Here is an 18,728-nt window from a genome sequence, read left to right as displayed (position 1 = left end):
ATTTGCTTCCATGGTGATACATAATTGATACCACAGTATTTGCAAATCAAAATATTCCCTTCGTTTTAAATAGTTTGACTGGTTTCTCTCTGGAAAGATCTTAAACGATACACATTTTATAGTTGATGATTTGCATCTATAAGTAAAAAATGTGGTTGAAATCTAGATAACTTTTCATTGCAGGTATGGGCAGAAAAAGCCTGTGTTTGCTTATCGGTTGCTGGCTCATGGAACTATGGAAGAGAAAATATATAAGCGCCAGGTAATACAATATGATTGCTTCTATTCATTGTGTTTTAATTACTTACTTTCTCTAATATATAAAATTGGTTTCACTAGGTTACAAAAGAGGGGCTTGCTGCTAGAGTGGTCGATAGACAACAGGTGCATAGGACCATATCTAAAGAAGAAATGCTGCATCTCTTTGAATTTGGTGATGACGAGAATCCTGAGACTTTGGCTGAACTAAGTGAACAAAGTAATCCGATTTTGGCCGGGGATTCACTGAAACATACAGTACCACATTCAAATGGAAGCAGTTATTCTGATAAGTTAATGGAAAGCTTACTAGGCAAGCATCATCCCCGGTATGCTCTCTACTTCCAGCTGTTATTTGATTATGTCTTCTTTCATGATGGTGATGTCTTCTTCAGTTTGACTTCTATGGTATATGCATGATCCACATTCTTTTTCCTTTTCAACCGTGTAACTTGTTTCGTGGTGAATCAGTGGGACAGAAAGAGAGTGTAGGTGGCTCTGTGGTTTGAGGTAGGGATATAGGGGTTGGGAGTGATAAAGAGGTCATGTGTTTAACACTAATAAAATAACAACTAGCAATTAACATCTGTCATTCAAAAATAAAAACATTGACAGATAGGTATTGGATTTGATTCAATATGTAGTCTTTCATTGTATTGTTGGCCATCTTTTGTAGCATTGCCTTGACCTTGGAATAGGGAAATCTCACCTCCCTGAAAAACATTTTTATTGATAGAATATTTCCGTTAAGAATTATTATTGGCTTGACAGAGGATTTAACCTTCAACATCATCACATTAGTCTAAGAGATTGAGGCTAGTGCCTCTTGAACTTTGCTTACAAAATATTGTCTAAATACTGATTATTAGGATCAATTTCAACTTTTAAGTAAGATATTTTTTTTTGAGTTAATTTTTTAAGCAAGATAAAATGGAATAAATTTTTCATTTAAATTCATGATTGTGACACGTAACTTCTATGTTTTTGATGACTTGATCCATGTCATTAGATTTTAAAAAATGGCTTATATATGTTTTTCCTATGATTTTTTTCTTCCCAAAATGGTCCACGGAATATTATTGGAAAAAATCTAAGTCTTACATTGATTAGAGATAATTCCTGAAAAGTATATAAAAGATGGACACCTTTCACCTTCAAAATTTGTTTTGTGGGGTTTAGTCAGACAGAACTAAATTGGTTTAAGTGCCTGTCCTAGATCACCAAGCCCAATAGTGCTGGATGTGAGGCGGTATGTTGAGATAAATCTAAGTTCTACTTTTACTAGAGATTTAAATTGGAGAAGGCTGATAAAGAACGAGTACACCTCACCGTGCATACCCATTTTGTGGAGTTGAGTTTGACCCAAAATCTAAGAATTGATATCACAATTAATGCTTGGTAAGTTTGAGGGGGATTGTTAGAACTTAGAAGTAGTGTGCAAAGAATCACATATTTTGTCTATTCAATACCAATCAAGAGTAACTGACTCAAATTGGATGAAGAATCATTTTCAACGTGAATCATACAAGTTGAACATGTATTGGATGAATCTCCAGATCGTGCGATCCTGAGCTCGTGGGTTGCACGCAATGAATGGGTTGGGATACGCGGCACACAATGGAAATTGCTGAAATACTTTCCTCCAAAGAGCCCCAAGTGGGATTATTGAAGAACATAGTCCTATGTTCGGTCCCTATTCTTTCTTACCTTTGGATGCATTTGTTTTTTGCCTCAATCCAACTTCGTGTCTCCCTTTTGCAGGGCCCTGTTATGTTCTTCTCCCTTTTCCCCCACCTTGTCCATTCTGATACAGTGCTCTCTCTTCCAACATGTTCACCCGTCAAAATGTGTTATTTTATACTGGGGTTACGAGTCATGAAGAAAACAAGATTAATGTTACATGAAAATGCTGCGAGTGTTCCACCCTCATAAGATCTTAATTAAGTGCACCTATTGTTCAGACTTCACATTCTTGTTGAGGGAAAATCTTTCATAGTAGGGGATGACTATAATTGCAGGCATAGTTGTAGATCAAGGCATTCATGGGTCAGAGCCAACCCGCAAACCAACTCAACCCGCATTTTGACCTAACCAAATCAAGTTTGGGTCCAACATGTGGCATGTCATATTATTACCAAGAGAAGTGGGTAGGAACACTCACTTTCCAACACTTACTCTTTTATTGGATGAAATTCAAGTGGGTCCCACCAATTTGAAAATGGGTTCTACATGAAGTGGTGGGATTTACATGTTTTCACCCAATAAGAGAGCGACTGTTGAAAAGAGACTGTTAAAAGCGAGTGTTCCTAGCACTCCTCTTATTTTTATTATGTTTCTTTATAAATTGTCTTATACATTCCTTACCATAATCAATTTATTTATTACGGTTCTAGTTTTTATTAATTATAAAAACTGAAGCCTAATTCCAAATTGAGAGACCTCATTTCTCTATTAACATATCTAAAACAGGTCTCTAAATTTATTTTGCTTTTGGACTTTATTCAAATTGTGGAAGAATTTTTAAGCATTAAATGATGTGTTTTGTTCGAAAGTACTGGAATTTTACGATTTTTTGAATGTTCAAGTACCGCAAATGTTTTAATTGATTAACTTATTTAGAATTTAAAACCCAGCCCATTGATGGCCGTTGGTTTGGTTCGGTTTTAGTGCTAACAGTACATGTTGTACATTCAACCCAAAGCAAAGACAAATTGATTGATTTGGGTTTGGTCAAATTAGACCCAACCCGCAAACACCCGCAGTTGGAGATGCGGTTGTAGAGTAAGAACATTTTTTATCAAACCCTATTCATTACTCGATTTTTTATTTTTTTCATCCGTAGAACTATAACTTATAACTTCAACGTTGTCACAAAAAAATAACTTATAGCTTCAACATGATATTAGAGTCTAGACCACATTTGTCGGTAGAGTCAATAGACCTAAGATACAAATGATTTTTATTAAGTTCCTCTCTTCACACATCAGCTGATGTAGTTTCTCATAATAGGTGGATTGCCAATTATCATTTACATGAATCTCTGTTACAAGAAAACGAAGAGGAAAAGCTATCAAAAGAGGAGCAAGATATGGCTTGGGAGGTGTATCGCAAATCGCTGGAATGGGAAGAAGTTCAAAGAGTACCGATTGGTGAGTCTGTGCCTGATCCAAAGCCAGAAGTGTCAAAGGCAGAAAACGAAAAACCTGAATTAGAAACTTGGCAGCTTTCAACTAAGCTGAGAAATCGTTTCACAAAGCGGCAATGCACCAACCTTGCGCATTTGCTGACACTTAGAAGCCAGAGAATAAAAATTGGGGGCTATACAGTCTGTGGGGAATGTGCCCGGGTGGTAAGGTGGGAAGACTTGAAGAAATAATAGCAATATAGTAACATGAAGGATGGCATAATCCGAATGTTCATTTATAACCGACTTTCTTTTTTGTTGTAAATTGATTAGGAGGATGTTTATAATCTTATGTTGATGAAATAGAAATGTTTGTCATGTGTTTTGGGCTGCTGATGGCTTTTCCTGAGGGACGTGGAAAATTTGATCAGCTGTATGTTGCCGGACCCCAAAAAGTTTCAATCAACTGAATTCAGTTGGATGCAATTGAATTGCAAAGTTTTGATCAGGTTTATGAACCCTACATTAATATATTTCAAAATGATAGATTGAATTGCAAAATTTTGAACAAGTTGTTTCTCGATTAGTATTTGTAGAGTTTATATCATAATGGCATTAAGTTGGTAATTTTAGGGATATGTTTTTGAAACTAAATGAATAAATTTTCAGTTAAGGAATCAGTTTATCAGTTCATCTAACTATGTATCCTTCTAGATGCTTATAAAATTCATTATCATATCATCAGTTCATCTAAATATGTATCCTTCTAGATGCTTATAAAATTCATTATCATATCATCTTCTCACGTAAATCAGAGGATTAAGACAATAAAATGATGATAGTAAGTCCTCCGTAAGGTCTCAGATTCGATTCTCTTTGGTGCCAATTTGGGTGGGCTATTTAGCTTCTTCAAAAAAAAAAAATGATGATAGTAAGTAACAAGAATGAAATTGATACCAATCTTCATTTACCTTGTCTCAAGATTATTGTATTGCCTTGAAGATATTTCCTTACTTAATAGGTTGACATGTAAAGTTAGTAAGCCAGAATAGATGGAAAAGAATTTCAAACAAACAAATGCAATGCAAGTATATTATGTCTTATAGCAACACCGAACCAAGCACATTCCTATTCCATTACAAGCAATACGAATGAAAACATTCATGTTTCCCATCAACCTTTAGCAATAATATTATCTTACAAAGAGACCACAAATGTATATACATGTTCTAAGTTTTTGTGTAATTATACATGTTCTTTTTAACCAACTTAAACATCGGATCTACACATATTGTTTTTCGTGCGAACCAAGAAAGCTATAAGTAACTACTATCCGAGGCACACCTCCAATACACCTTCTATACATACAGTTGATACATGGCGACGATATCTTGGTCACATCGACCATCAATGACACACTGAAAACAAAAGAATTTGGATTGTCTGGAATCGCAAATCCCACACATTCACACTATCATCAGCACATCGGTGGCCGTTGGATCTAGATTGGACGGACCAGATATCAAGTTTGGAATTTTAGAGTAACCAAAAATCAAAATTTGTTCGCTTTCTGCACAGTCTGATCTCGATCCAATGACCACTGACGTGCCTGCCGACTGCGTGAATGCGTAAATTTGGGACAACACCAAATCAAAGTCTGAAAACATACCATTATTAGGACAGAAAGATGATGTCTTAATCCTTTACCATAAGAATGATTGGATCCAGCTCATGAGAAATGGCTAGTAGCATATGGTTAGCATAATGCATGACTAGCAATATTCATCACCTAGCCAATTGTCCTTCTCCTTTGGACCAGTTGGCCCCTCCTCACCAGAAAGCTCTGTTGGAAATAATTCAAAAAGGTTCTCCACAGAAAACCTAACAAATATTGGAAGCATGTCTATTATCTTCTCTATTTCAGAACGTGAATCATATACAATGGTAGGACCCCACTCTCTCATATATTGCAACCAACATGGTTCTGTAATGACTCCATCACCAAGATACCCGGCAGCAACAATCTTGTATCTAAAGCTCGAATCCAGAATAAAATTACTTTTAGCAGCATCGTTGCGAACTCCTATTCCAAGTTTGGATGATCCCTGAAGGTAAGTCCCTGCATGAGGATAGCTAGCATGCCCATGTCTTGATGAATAAACTATTGGTTTATTCTCCTGAATAAACTCCAAATCGAATGCATTAACCCATTTACCTCCACTGTGCTCAGAGAAAAAAACAGACCAAAGCTCTCCGGTGAAGTTGCTCACGCGAAGGGTGAAGTGCTCCCAATCACCGACATGTTCACCGATCTTGTTCATCTCAATGTTCATCAATGACACTTTAAGGGTTGCAGGTCCATTGAATGGGCAAAAAACCCACATTGCAATATCAGTAAAGGCTCCTCCTAATGCTGGTTTTACATGAACATAGAGTTCCGCACTCTCTATGTTTCCCTTCTTAAGATTATTTCTCGCATCTTCATCGGTAGGCAAATCAATCCAAAACGCACCATCATTATATCCTCCACCAGGTAAATTTGTGCCGTGATAATCTATAGCTTTACCCTTTGCATTACCCGCAGTATACAAAATTGCTCCATTCTTGAAAAACCACGACACCGATGATGGCATGTATTTCTCATCAGGATGAAAATATACCGTTGGCCCGTAATGCTCAATAAGAGCATGAATCTGGTTGAGATTCGGCATTGTGTGCAACGAAGAATCAAGATTCTTCAAACACACAACATCAACCACTTGTTCAGAATCAAAGTAGGTGCCACAGAAGAATGTTCCAACAGATACACCTCTAGCTAGCATACCTCTATCGCAAGGTTGTGTATTCCAAACCTGGAAAGAATTTTTCTTCGACTTTATTGTTAGTAAGAGATCAGATGTCTCGCAAACTTCTGTTAGATCGGTTCGCACGCATCGAACTTCTTCAACTTTCGGTTCATCTGGATTGGTGGTAACTACTATGCCGACGGCTTTATAACCCTTTGGAGGGTTAGGCAACCAAAAGTAAACACATTCATCATGTGAGTCCATACACCATATTAATGAGTAATTAAGTGGCTTTTTAAGAGCTGGGGATTCTGACTCGGAACAATCAGCTTGAGGTTCGTAAGTAGTCTCCCGAGCGACAAGAACGTGTCCTCGCAACGGCTGATCATTGGAGTGGCAGTAGTAACCAAGACAGGAAAATCCATCTGGAATCTCCAAAGGTCTATAAAACGTGAAACCTAGTGCCTTTCCGTTAGAATTTGTGCATCTCCAAACTTTCTCAAACTTGTTTACTTTTGTAACTTGTATTTTCCCAAGGGATATTCTTCCACCGGCAAAACCGCCACCTGAGTATATCACTCACAAACTTAGTACTTAGTTGATAAATAAGATAATTTAAGTCACAAACATTTGACATCATACATAGCCAATAACCAAAAAGAAATCAAATAGTATTCATAGTAAAAATTCAATTTTGATGTATATAGTAAGAACTTTATAAAATATTGCCACAGCAAAATATGAAATAAAGATACTTATTTGCATCAATATCAAACAAAATCAATTACTAAGCTTAAAAATTAAGGAAACCCAATATCTGCAAAAAATACTACAATTTCCAAAATTAATGACAATAAGATCAATAAAAACAGTACAAATATATAGTATTAAAAAAGTAAATTATGATTGAATAATCTCTCCAAAAAATAGAAAGAAAACAGTAATAAAAGTGTCTATCTAGTTTGAGTTGATGATTAAATAGAAAGAAAAAAAGAATACCTTGTGGCCATTGTGGAAGAGGTGAAGGAAGAGAAAAGGGAAGTGGATCAGAGTCAAAAAATTCAGGGAAACTATCCCAACAAAAACACTCACAACCAAACATCCCTTACCAAACCCACAAAGCAACCTCTTATTAGAAAGAAGAGAGAGAGAAGCGTTCAAATTTCTTCTCCCTCTTCTCTCTTATTCTGTTTTGTTTTTGCAGTGATGAATAATGAATTTTCAGCTTAAACCTTTAATTACTTGTTTCAGATTTATTCATGTTGTTACCTTCTATTTTGGGTGGGGTACACTACTTTGTTTGTTATTTTAACCACCATATTTTGTTACACACTAATTTTGTTCTAAAGTCAAATTGTTTTTCTTTTTCGTGATTTGTCCCTAATTGTTGAGTTAATTTATAAAAAAAAAAATTGTATCACTATCCTCCTTATCATATCAAATTGTTTTTCTTTTTCGTGATTTGTCCCTAATTGTTGAGTTAATTTATAAAAAAAAAAAATTGTATCACTATCCTCCTTATCATAACTGTGTTAATGGAATAATATTTTATCTTTTTCGTGTTAAATTAAACATCACGTTTACACCATTATCATTATTAAACTAACTCTAGCCCACGGCAGCAAAATTATAATTTTTTAACCAATAAAAATTATAAAGATAATTTAATTTGGATTTTATTTTAATTGATTAAAGATATAATCTTAATGGATTTAATTTACATCTCTATGAGGATAAATCCGGTGGTAGCAAACTACCGTTGGTGATAAAAATGTCGTTTCCATGTGTCATTGTGACGTTATGAAAAGCAATTTTCAATTTCAACACAAAATGTTATCGGACTTTGTCATCGTAACCAACAAAGCCCAAAAGCCCGGATCCATATGGGGCCACCCACCCGGTCCATGGTTTTTCGATTCTGTTTCACGCACGCTCAAACCCTTCTTTCTTTCTCTTTCTTTCTTCGTTTTCATCTCTTCTTCATCATCATCATCATCGGCGAGGCGATGGGCAAGAAAAACAAAGCAATGAAGGAAAATAGCGACGACGGCACCGTTAAACAATGTCCGCCGTTAACACTCTTTGTTTCTAATTTACCCTATTCCTTCACTAACTCTCAGGTACTCGCTCTTTTTTTCATTCATTCATTCTTTTCCATTTTTATTTATCATTCTTTTGTTTATGCTAATTTCATTTGTTGTTGAATTTATTCAGCTTGAACAAACTTTCAGTGAAGTTGGACCTGTTAGACGCTGTTTCATGGTTACACAAAAGGGTAACTTACTTAATTGCTTAACTTAATTAAGGGTTAATTATGTCTTTAGTCCCTATAAAATAGCGACCTTGTAAGTTTAGTCCCTACTTAATTTTAATAGCATTTTTAGTTCCTATAAAAAAAAATTTACTTATAATTTTAGTCCCTGCTAAAACAAAGTTTGATTAATTATCCTTAAACTCTTAAATTTTTGAACGATTTTTTTGAGAAAAGATTAGAACACTATGAAAGGTTCGTTTACTAAAATTTAGAATTTTCTGACATGAAATGAATTAAATATGAATTTTTAATTGCTTAACTTAATTAATCAACATTTTAAGCTGAATTAATAAAATAAGTTTTTTTTTTTCAGGGTCTACACAACATCGTGGTTTTGGTTATGTTCAATTGTAAGTTCAGTTAACTCATTTGTGTATGAACTAAAGTGTAGCTAAGTATGTATATGATTATGAATCAGTAGCAGAATTTCAACAAATCACTACTGTTCTATCCTATGATATGATATTTAATAGAGTTTTGTCAAATAACAGCTATGGTGGCACGCACTATAGTGTTCCGCTGTTTAACACGAGCATCCCTATTTGATAATAATCGAAATAAGAATGTAGAACTCAGTAAATAAAACTGCAAAATTTGAACAAATCGCTATTATTATGTGATATACCGATATGTTATTTAGTTCAATGTTTCCAAATAGTAGCTATATCAGCGTTGTAGCATTGTTGTGTAGTTGAATTTCAATTTACAACTATATTTGCGATCTGCGATTGATTAGACCTGAATGATTAATACTCACCACAACCCCATCTTTGTAAGTAAAAAGAGTTCGCCATTTTTGGTAAGTACAATTTGAGTGTATTGTCTGGATGTTGAAAAATCGAAGAAATAATACTAAACATGCTACTGTTGGTTCACAAAGCTTAGTTAAGAGGAGAATATTGATATCATGAGGACCTAGGAGGGATACAATTTTTGAACTTTATTATAGGTTTATCAGTTTTATAGTGCTTGCTTCAATAGTATCCGGGTAGTCTTTTTATGTTCACTATGCGTGTTGTGGTAATTTGTGGTAAACTAATCCGTAATCACAATATTTTGATGGACTCTTTTTTGTGCAATTCCGTTTTACATATATTATTAGAATTGTATAATTTGTAGCATGACTTTCTGATTTGTTATTAATTGATGTCATCTTCAGTGCTGTTGAGAAAGACGCTAACCAAGCCATTGAGCTGAAGAACGGTTCATTGGTTGGTGACCGGAAAATTGTAGTGAAGCACGCAATGCCTCGTCCTCCCCGTGAAAATCGAAGATCGAAACCGGATCAAGGTTGATTGATGCTACCAATTCTGTTTCAGATAGAGATGTTATATATATTTTCCGAATGATGTACAGATGATTTGATCTTATCATTGTTCCTCCCTTGTTTTCTTTTCTCACTCTTTCTTTTATGATGCAATAGAGGGCAATGAAGGCGATCTCACACAATCAAAAAATGATGATAAAGACAGCGGATTGTCTGGAGCAGAGAAGCCTGTTTCAGTTCCAAAAGAACCAAAGGAAGAAGGTTGCGGTTGAGTTTACGTGCATTTGATTAGCTTTACCAGTTGTTCATTTATATATTTATTGCTTTTTTATTGATATTATATTTCATTCCTTTTGGTAACCTTGGCGCAACTGGTAAAGTTGTTGTCATGTGACCGTAAGGTCACGGGTTCAAGTCCTGGAAACAGCCTCTTGTGTAAAAACAGGGTAAGGCTGCGTACAATACACCAAATGGTGGGACCCCTTCCCGGACCCTGCATATGCGGGAGCTTCAGTGCACCGGGTATTATATTTCATTCCTTTTAGAAGTGAAAGTTTTGGATAAACCGAAAAACTCAAGGAAGCCTGTGGAAATAAAAAAAGCAGCTCTTTGTAATGACACAGCAGATGAGGGGGGTGGCTCAGAAAAACAGAAGTATTTACTCTTCTCCCTTTTCTTAGTAGTACTTCAGCCATGAAATATTTTTTTTTAATTTTTTTTTTAATGTTTGGGATTAAGAGATAATGAGTTGATCTGATCCTTTCTTTATGGATGTATCTTTTCGTATCATGAATGTATATCTTATTTCTAAAAAGCTGTTCCTTGCTCTATGTTTTTTTCTTTTGGTAGGGTTGCTAGAACTGTTATATTTGGTGGTCTCGTGAATTCTGCTATGGCCGAAGATGTTCACCGCCAAGCCAGAGAAATCGGCACTGTGTGTTCTATTAAGCATCCCCTTTCAAGGAATGATCTTCAGCAGCATGGTAACTGCTGATTTTATCTTTTCAAATTACAGACAAGATAGGTTTTGTGTATAATTGTTATTGGTGTGTTATGTCATGTTATATTAGAAAATATTTAAAAAATATATTATTTTCGCCTGTTTAATAATTATGATATGCTGTATTCCTGTTCTTTTCAGTTCATATTTTCCCATTGTTTTGCACTTCGTGTTGAGCCATCTCATGGTTAGTGTATGAAGCAGTTTCTAATATAGATTTGCTTCTGTCTTGTGCTGTTTTATGTGCTCTGGAAGCTGTCAATCTTATTGTTAATTTCTTTTTAATGCTAAGCCTTTTTATTTTATAATTAAACATCTAGTTGTATTGTATCCCATATGATCAATTGTTGAGTATGCTGATAAGGACATTGAAGTTTGTTCTTTCACTAAAATTTCTGATGAGATAGTTTTCCAGTTAGGATGCAAATCAAGAAGATTGAATCATGCATTATATTTATAAAGATTCTTTATACTGCTTAGGATAGTAAGGTAATTATGGTATTTTTCCCAGGTCTGCTGCAAGAAGGCTGTACTTTCAATGCTTCAGCTGTACTTTATACAAGTGTAAAATCAGCCCGTGCTTCTGTTGCAACATTGCATAAAAAAGAGATAGGAGGAGGAACTGTTTGGGCACGCCAACTTGGTGGGGAGGTAAAGTGCTCGTCATAGAACACATCAGAGGATAATATCATCATGCACCATATAGTATCTTTTATATAGAGTGATAACTGCTAGCTGATTAGGAGAGTTTGTACTGATATATATTAATAAAATGAATAATTTTGCTTTGTATTTTGATAAAAAAATCATTTTAGCTTTGTCATAAAATTTTGATGTGTTAATATTCTTCCAAAAATCAAATACAAAAAATCTTAATAACTACAGGTTTATTTCTGCTAAGCGTTGATCACGAAAATATGCATTGTCTTAAAAAATAGGGAGTTACATCATGGGAATTTGTGATATATTATGCGTCTAGAGCCTTGAAAGGGTTTTCTTTTTGGTGCTGTCCTAATTTCCCATGTTTGTAGATTAAGATATTCTTTAAATTGTTTTTATTTTCCTTGTATCTGATTCTGATACGTGACAATCAGCTCTTTAAAGTAGAAGTTTTGTTTATCTGCCCTGTTCAACATTTCTATCAACTATGTTTATCCTATAATTTGAATTTCGTAAATTGGTTTCTAACAATGATTTCATTTTCTTCATGCTTTTCACGTATTTTTTGTATTGATTTTTAATTTGGTCATAGGCAGAATGAACTTTTCCCTGTTTAATGAATATTACCATTTATGACACTTAGTTTGTTAACATTTTTGTTGTTGTATGTGGGCCAGGGAGCCAAGACTCAGAAATGGAAGCTTATTGTCAGAAACCTTCCTTTCAAGGTTCGATCTGTTGAGTTACAGAACATAAAATAATTTTTTGTTTGGAGACCTTGTTTTCTATCTACTTGACTATATATGGATACAGGCCAAAGAAAATGAAATAAGGGACGCATTTTCATCTGCGGGGACTGTATGGGAGGTATTCATTCCACAGAAGTCCGACACAGGGTATATATTCCTTTTCTTTTCCAGATATAAAGCGTTTCGATACTGTATTATACATTATGTTTTGTTACGCTGTTTTCATCGCCTCATTTCCTGTGTGCAGTCTTTCAAAGGGTTTTGCATTTGTAAAATTCACCTGCAAGCAAGATGCTGAAAATGTATGAACTGTTTCAAAAGTTTTACTTTACATACTGTTTGTATTCTAAAATCACTTGTATAGTTGTATATAAGTTTCCTGTTTCTGTTTCAGGCGATTCGAAAACTCAATGGATTGAAGTTTGGGAGTCGTCTCATAGCTGTTGATTGGGCTGTTCCAAAAAAGATATTTAGTAGTGATACCAATGATGCTCCTGCTTCAGAGGAAGGTAATTTGTTTCTTTGTTGAAATGATACTGCATCTTCAAATGATTTATTATCGATTTGTTAACTAGTAGAGTTTGCTAAAGCACAATGCTTTTGAATTTTGAGTTCTGTGACATTATCATACTTCAGATGTAGACATATTGACCATTTTTTGAATGAACGTGCAACATATCTTCCTCACAAGTGTCAAAATCATTTTGTTTTTTTATATATATGAAGAAACAAAGATAATTAAGATTAAAAAAATCCTATTGATGTAATTCTGGGTCTTAGATTTATAGAAGGTAAGAGCATCCACATTGGTAGGGTCTTTAACATTTAAGACCCGGTACCTAATAGGTACCCTCAATGTGGAAAAAAAATTTGGGGGTCTCTTAAGACTCGGGGAGGGGTAACCTTGGCGCAACTGGTAAAGTTGTTGTCATGTGACTGTAAGGTCACGGGTTCAAGTCCTGGAAACAGTCTCTTGTGTAAAAACAGGGTAAGGCTGCGTACAATACACCAAATGGTGGGACCCCTTCCCGGACCCTGCGTATGCGGGAGCTTCAGTGCACCGGGTTGCCCTTAAGACTCGGGGTCTAACTTAAGACCCCCAATCTTAAGTGGACCACGACCACTTTTCAATAAAATAATCATTATTTGAATTGTTTTTGTTGCTTTTCATTAATAAATAGTTATTGGTGGGACCCATTTAGACCTTTTGATAGAGGATCTCCATTGGAGTGGTTGAGTACCTATTAGGTACTCCCTCCGTCCCATAATACTTGACACAGTTGACCTTATTACGCATGCCAATGCATAACTTTGAGCTTAAATATCTTGAATAATATATCAGAAAAAATTATGAAAATTTGATATTTTGAAAATACTCATCGAGACGAATCTAACGACATCTTATATGATATTATTTATCTTTGTGTATTAGTAGAAAAATACGGTCAAAGTAAGTTAGGTCAAAATTGCACATTTTCAAATGGGTCGTCTATTGCGAGACAGAGGGAGTACTATTATTAAAAAATAATAAAAAAGTGATGTGTCCATGTGGAACCCATTTAAAACCTCAAATGTGAGGGTCTCCATTGTGGATGCTCTAAGAGACTGAAAGATACTTAGAGAAAATGGAAAACTGCCACATATACATAAATATAATAAATAAGCATTACTGATTAAAGATAAAAAAAAAGGGTGAAATTCAACATAAAAAATTACTTATTTTAATGAGGTGTCTGATACAAATATCCACAACAAATTACAAACTACTGCAACAAAACTATAAACAATAGGCACAAATACATCATAACAGTGACCTCACCACGTCGGAACAGCCAAAAAGTACTTTTTTAAATGAAGGTGTCTGATACAAATATCCACAACAAATTACAAACTACCGCAACAAAACTATAAACAATAGGCACAATACATCATGAAGAAGGTGTCCCTTCACCATAACAGTGACCTCACCACGTCGGAACAGCCAAAAAGTACTTTTTTAAATGAGGTGTCTGATAAGTATCCTGTGGTTGTCCATTTCTGAAGCGTGGACTCGCCTAAATCCAGGGCTGTCCATGCATCATAGCTACAAAATGTTCTATGAAGGCAGCTAGACAGTGCAGTCTCAACCAATGCACATACAACAGTAAGAGAAACAATACAATAATAGCAAATTGTATTTTACCAAAGGGCAACTATTGTTTGTTTTTTTATTTTTTTTAAATCATTTATCTGCAGTATGTACACATGTTTCTGGGTATAACAATTATTAATTTTTATTTGAAGTTCATTGTCTGTGAAATATGTTCCCAACACTAGAACAATATGTGCTCAAACTATTTAAACAAGACATCTTTTAATTATTTTTATTTGAAGTTCATTGTCTTTGAAATATGTACCCGACATTAGAACAATATGTGGTCAAACTATTTAAACAAGACATCATTTAACTCTGTCTTAACTCTGTTTCAAACTATTTAAATAAGACATCTGTTATGATTTCTTTAGGACAACAAAAGGTGACAGATGAAGATGGTAGTACTACTACTGAGGATGATCTTGAGAATACTGACAAAGAATCTGATCAAGGAGATGATAGTGATATTGATAGTGTTGTGGAGGAAGATTTTCCTTCTGACGATGATTTTGACAAGGAAGCAGACATTGCAAGAAAAGTTCTTAACAACTTGATTACATCCTCTGCCAAAGACGAATCTGTAAATAACGATTCCGTGTCTTCTGAAGAAAAGAACAAGCCAAAATCCAAGGAAACTGTTAAGGGTGCAGATAGTAAAACATCTAAAGAGTCCGACAAGGTTTCAGATATTTCTAAGCCTGAAACTTCCAAGGAAACAGAAGATGATTTGCACAAAACAGTTTTTATAACCAATCTTCCCTTTGAATTAGATACCGAAGAAGTGAAGCAACGGTTTTCTGCATTTGGTGAAGTAGAATATTTTGCTCCTGTTCTCCACCAAGTGACCAAGTATGTCCTAGAACAATATTTTGTGTGTGTCTGTGTTACACAGATTATTATTCATACTCCTCTATTACTCAATGCAGGCGTCCACGAGGGACTGGTTTTCTTAAGTTTAAAACCGCGGAAGCAGCTGATAATGCAATTTCAACTGCCAATACTGCTTCTGGGATGGGTATTTTGGTAAGGGGTAGACCATTAAAGGTTTTAAAGGCTCTGGACAAGAAATCGGCTCATGACAAGGAACAGGAGAAAGAAAAAAATGAAGTTCAAGACCACCGCAATCTTTACTTGGCGAAGGTATGTATTCTCCTCTGTACCTCGTGTTCCAGGCTATGGTAGCTGATATGCAATAGGAGAGTAATTGTATTCTTTTAAATTGTAATTAATAGGAGGGACTTATTCTTGACGGAACTCCAGCTGCCGAAGGGGTTTCAGCCACTGATATGTCAAAACGCAAAAAGTGAGTATTTTATGGTTGACTTTTGAGTGCAAATGACATTTATATTCTGTGTATGTATCATTGCTACATCCACTTTACTATTCTCATTTCTTTATTATTTTATGCTGTATTTGATCTTCCATACTTGGGCGGTAAAGTTATTGTTATTTTTCTGCTTTTAGTCTAATTCCTGTAACTGATTGTAGTGATCTTACATTATTATTTGTGAAATATTTATAGTTTGGAAAGGAAAAAGAAGATGAAGCTTCAATCTCCAAATTTTCATGTTTCAAAAACTAGACTTGTTATCTACAACTTACCAAAGTCAATGACTGAAAAACAACTTAAGACGCTTTGCATTGATGCAGTCATCTCTAGAGCTACCAAGCAAATACCTGTAATTCGGCAGGTTGGTTAAATAGGTCATGACTTGAAGTTGTCAATTATTATTATTGTTTCTGTATAGCTTTATGATTTCCATTATGTTTTGAATGTTACAAATGTACTTTGCAGATAAAGATTTTGAAAGATGGCAGGAAAGGAAAGGCTACTCAAGAACAGCAGTATTCCCGTGGAGTCGCTTTTCTTGAATTTTCAGAGCATCAACATGCTCTTGTTGCTTTGAGAGTTCTTAACAATAATCCTGGTAACAAACAATTACACCCATTTCTCAATTGTGAAGATATTAGCTGTGTGAATATACTAACTTTGTTAAAATTGTCAACTGGCCCCATAAATTGAACGCTTCCAAAATAAAAATAAAAATAAAAATGAATCAATCATAAAATGTGTACGGAGAAGTGTGTTCAAAAAAGTGTATTGCTAGCATTTCTATGTGCGGTGTGCTGTGTTTTTCTCGTAATATAATGTTGTCTTTCATTGACCACAGAAACCTTTGGTCCTGAACATCGGCCAATTGTGGAGTTTGCTCTTGATAATATCCAGAAATTGAAACTTCGTAACGAAAAGCTACAGTATCAGCAGCGGGCTCCTCACAATGGCAACAGCAGAAACGAAAATGATAAACCCGACAATGCGGGAGTTTACGCACATGGAACTGACAGAAAACGAAAATCTCAAGAGCATGACAAACCAGCAAAAGACTTGGCACCAGATTCAAATAGTGAACACGGTGGTAGAGTGCCAAATGGAAAATCTCCTCAAGGAGGCAAATCCAAAAGACAGAAAGGGGACCCCAAGAGTACAAATACCGAAGTGATCTCATCGAAAGAAAGTCCAAAAGCTTCTTCGGAAAGGAAGCTAAAAAATAACCAAGATGGCCAGAATCATGGTGGTAAATTACATGAAGGTAAAAATAGTTCCATTGACAGTAATAGGAAAATATCAGGTAAGAAAGAAGACGCAGTATTTGGAAAGAGGAAGATGCATAACCAAGAACAAGCAGGGGAAAAGGTTTCTAGGAAAAGGCCAAAGAAGAACAAAGATTCAGTAGGGAAGGACACAGTAGATAAGCTTGACATGCTTATAGAACAATATAGATCCAAGTTCTCACACAAGGGTTCTCAAGGAAATGACGGCGAGAAAAAACAATCTAAACAGCTTAGGAAATGGTTCCAATCATAATTTTGTTATGAAATGAATTTTGACACTTGATTCTTATTTACCCTACTTCTTTTGAGCCTCATCTTGAGTTATTTCAAGTTTTTTGCTATACTTTATGATGTTGAAGTATTTAACCTTTTTGTAATAGCGTTATCTCTTTGAGATTTTAGTGGATGCTAATGTAATGTGTATCAAATATTCGAATCATTTGTGTTGAATCATTTTGATTGAGTTAAAGTTGAGATTTTAATTTCATGGATAAACCAAAAAATCACTCAAATGGCATGAAGTTGATTAAATGTGGTTCGCAGAGGTTGCACTTTCTATGTTTTGTTTTTGTTTTTCCGCATTATTATGCAACAATGGACGTTGCAGAATTTACAGTGTCCGATTGTCATAGATTAAAGTAAAAGTAAAACTACAAAATTAAGTCATGGTAACTAACATAGCACGGTTAAACATACAAAAATTTGCCATTAAAATTTAATATAAACAACTTAGGAGATTATTTTGTAATTTTTTAAGAAAAGTATTAACTATTTTGTATATGTTTAAAATTATAACTGTGTTGTAATTAAAATACGACAAGGAACTATTTCTCTCAGAAATTGAATTTGAGTTCTCTAGAACTATGCAATAAATTTGAGTTCTTCTTACTAACCTATGTTAAAGATACATTTCTCTCTAATCATTCATAGACCTTTTTTTTTTTTTATTTCAAAATAATGTTAGTTCTAACAACAAAAATAATACATAAGTTTATACAATTTCTCATATTCAATAGTTTGATATCAATAGCATCGATGTTATTATTTAGTTGATTCTTTGATGAAAGAAAGCAAAGAGAAGGGATTAGTGAAAGAAACTGATGAGAGGTTGTGTATAATTTGATAACCAACTAAATTTACAATATTTAGTATTTATATGAAGGAAGTAGTACCTAACTGCTTCAGTAACTATTTACTAACAATTCTAAAAGAAAGTCTTTGCTAACAAAAACATAACCTTATAGGCTAATACCACATACTCTTGACACATTTTGACTTAGAATACATCAATGTTGCCCGCTTTGATTATTCTGACATCACTCTGTGTGGATCATAATTTTGATCACCTGATAAGTTATACTTTTAACATTTTGCTCCTAGAGTTTTAGTGATTGGTCTTACCTGACAATTTTTCAGGGCTGGTGGAAAGATATTATTCTTCAGGGCAAATTTTTTAAGGGTAATGTTAACCAGTGCCCCCGGGGCACTGGTTAAGGAGTCAAATGTGGTAAGTATTACATTGGAACTTGTGCTGTCAACTTTTCAAAAGTATAAAAAGTGTTACTTTCATTTTATAACTTTCTTTTTTTAGTTTCTTTAACCAGTGCCCCGGGGGCACTGGTTAACATGACCCATTTTTTAAAGAGCTTGATCAAAATGGCAAAATCGTTTTAGTAATTGATATACTCACCATGAGTTCGGACGTGGGTGATAGGTATTAGTTTTTAGTCAGAGCATGCCAACCCTGGACCTCATAGAACTATATCTCTCAAAGCTACCACGAAGTGGAAAGCGAGGGAAGCTGTGGAAGAAGGGAAGAGATT

The 18,728-nt window shown here is 34.8% G+C and overlaps 3 protein-coding genes across 5 annotated transcripts in view; 2 read left to right on the top strand and 1 right to left on the bottom strand.

Moving 5' to 3' along the window:
- ATRX (P-loop containing nucleoside triphosphate hydrolases superfamily protein) overlaps nt 1-3,890 on the top strand; it is a 29,027-nt gene extending 25,137 nt beyond the window's left edge. For both annotated transcript variants that reach the window (XM_085733934.1, XM_085733928.1), the window contains exons 23-25: nt 184-262; nt 340-587; nt 3,268-3,890. In XM_085733934.1, the coding sequence (XP_085590060.1) occupies nt 184-262; nt 340-587; nt 3,268-3,634 (694 nt within the window). In that variant the 3' untranslated portion in view covers nt 3,635-3,890. The remainder of the gene's footprint in view (nt 1-183; nt 263-339; nt 588-3,267) is intronic.
- A 658-nt stretch (nt 3,891-4,548) lies between these two features.
- LOC146957071 (hypothetical protein At1g04090-like) lies at nt 4,549-7,396 on the bottom strand. The gene is made up of 2 exons (XM_085733953.1): nt 7,168-7,396; nt 4,549-6,734 (listed from the first exon to the last, which is right to left on the bottom strand). Exons 1-2 carry the CDS (start codon nt 7,268-7,270, stop codon nt 5,155-5,157), a joined length of 1,683 nt encoding a protein of 560 aa, XP_085590079.1. The 5' UTR covers nt 7,271-7,396; the 3' UTR covers nt 4,549-5,154.
- A 701-nt stretch (nt 7,397-8,097) lies between these two features.
- LOC146957070 (uncharacterized) lies at nt 8,098-17,286 on the top strand. Of its 2 annotated transcripts, none has more exons than XM_085733946.1 (18): nt 8,098-8,288; nt 8,383-8,443; nt 8,796-8,832; nt 9,642-9,772; nt 9,906-10,010; nt 10,298-10,403; nt 10,599-10,732; nt 11,261-11,400; nt 12,087-12,137; nt 12,223-12,305; nt 12,406-12,460; nt 12,553-12,667; nt 14,664-15,141; nt 15,219-15,432; nt 15,525-15,595; nt 15,815-15,983; nt 16,088-16,220; nt 16,464-17,286. In XM_085733946.1, exons 1-18 carry the CDS (start codon nt 8,175-8,177, stop codon nt 17,156-17,158), a joined length of 2,892 nt encoding a protein of 963 aa, XP_085590072.1. In that variant the 5' UTR covers nt 8,098-8,174; the 3' UTR covers nt 17,159-17,286. The 2 variants fall into 2 exon arrangements, with proteins under 2 accessions (XP_085590072.1, XP_085590067.1); XM_085733941.1 differs by having other exon boundaries at nt 10,295-10,403.
- The last annotated feature ends 1,442 nt before the right edge of the window (nt 17,287-18,728 follow it).

This window comes from Medicago sativa, chromosome 1 (genome assembly GCF_051527215.1).
Source record: "Medicago sativa cultivar Bolivia chromosome 1, Bolivia_mono, whole genome shotgun sequence".
Taxonomy (NCBI): Eukaryota; Viridiplantae; Streptophyta; class Magnoliopsida; order Fabales; family Fabaceae; genus Medicago; species Medicago sativa.
The sequence above is the reverse complement of the archived record's forward strand: the minus strand, read 5'-3'. Positions and strand labels throughout refer to the sequence as shown.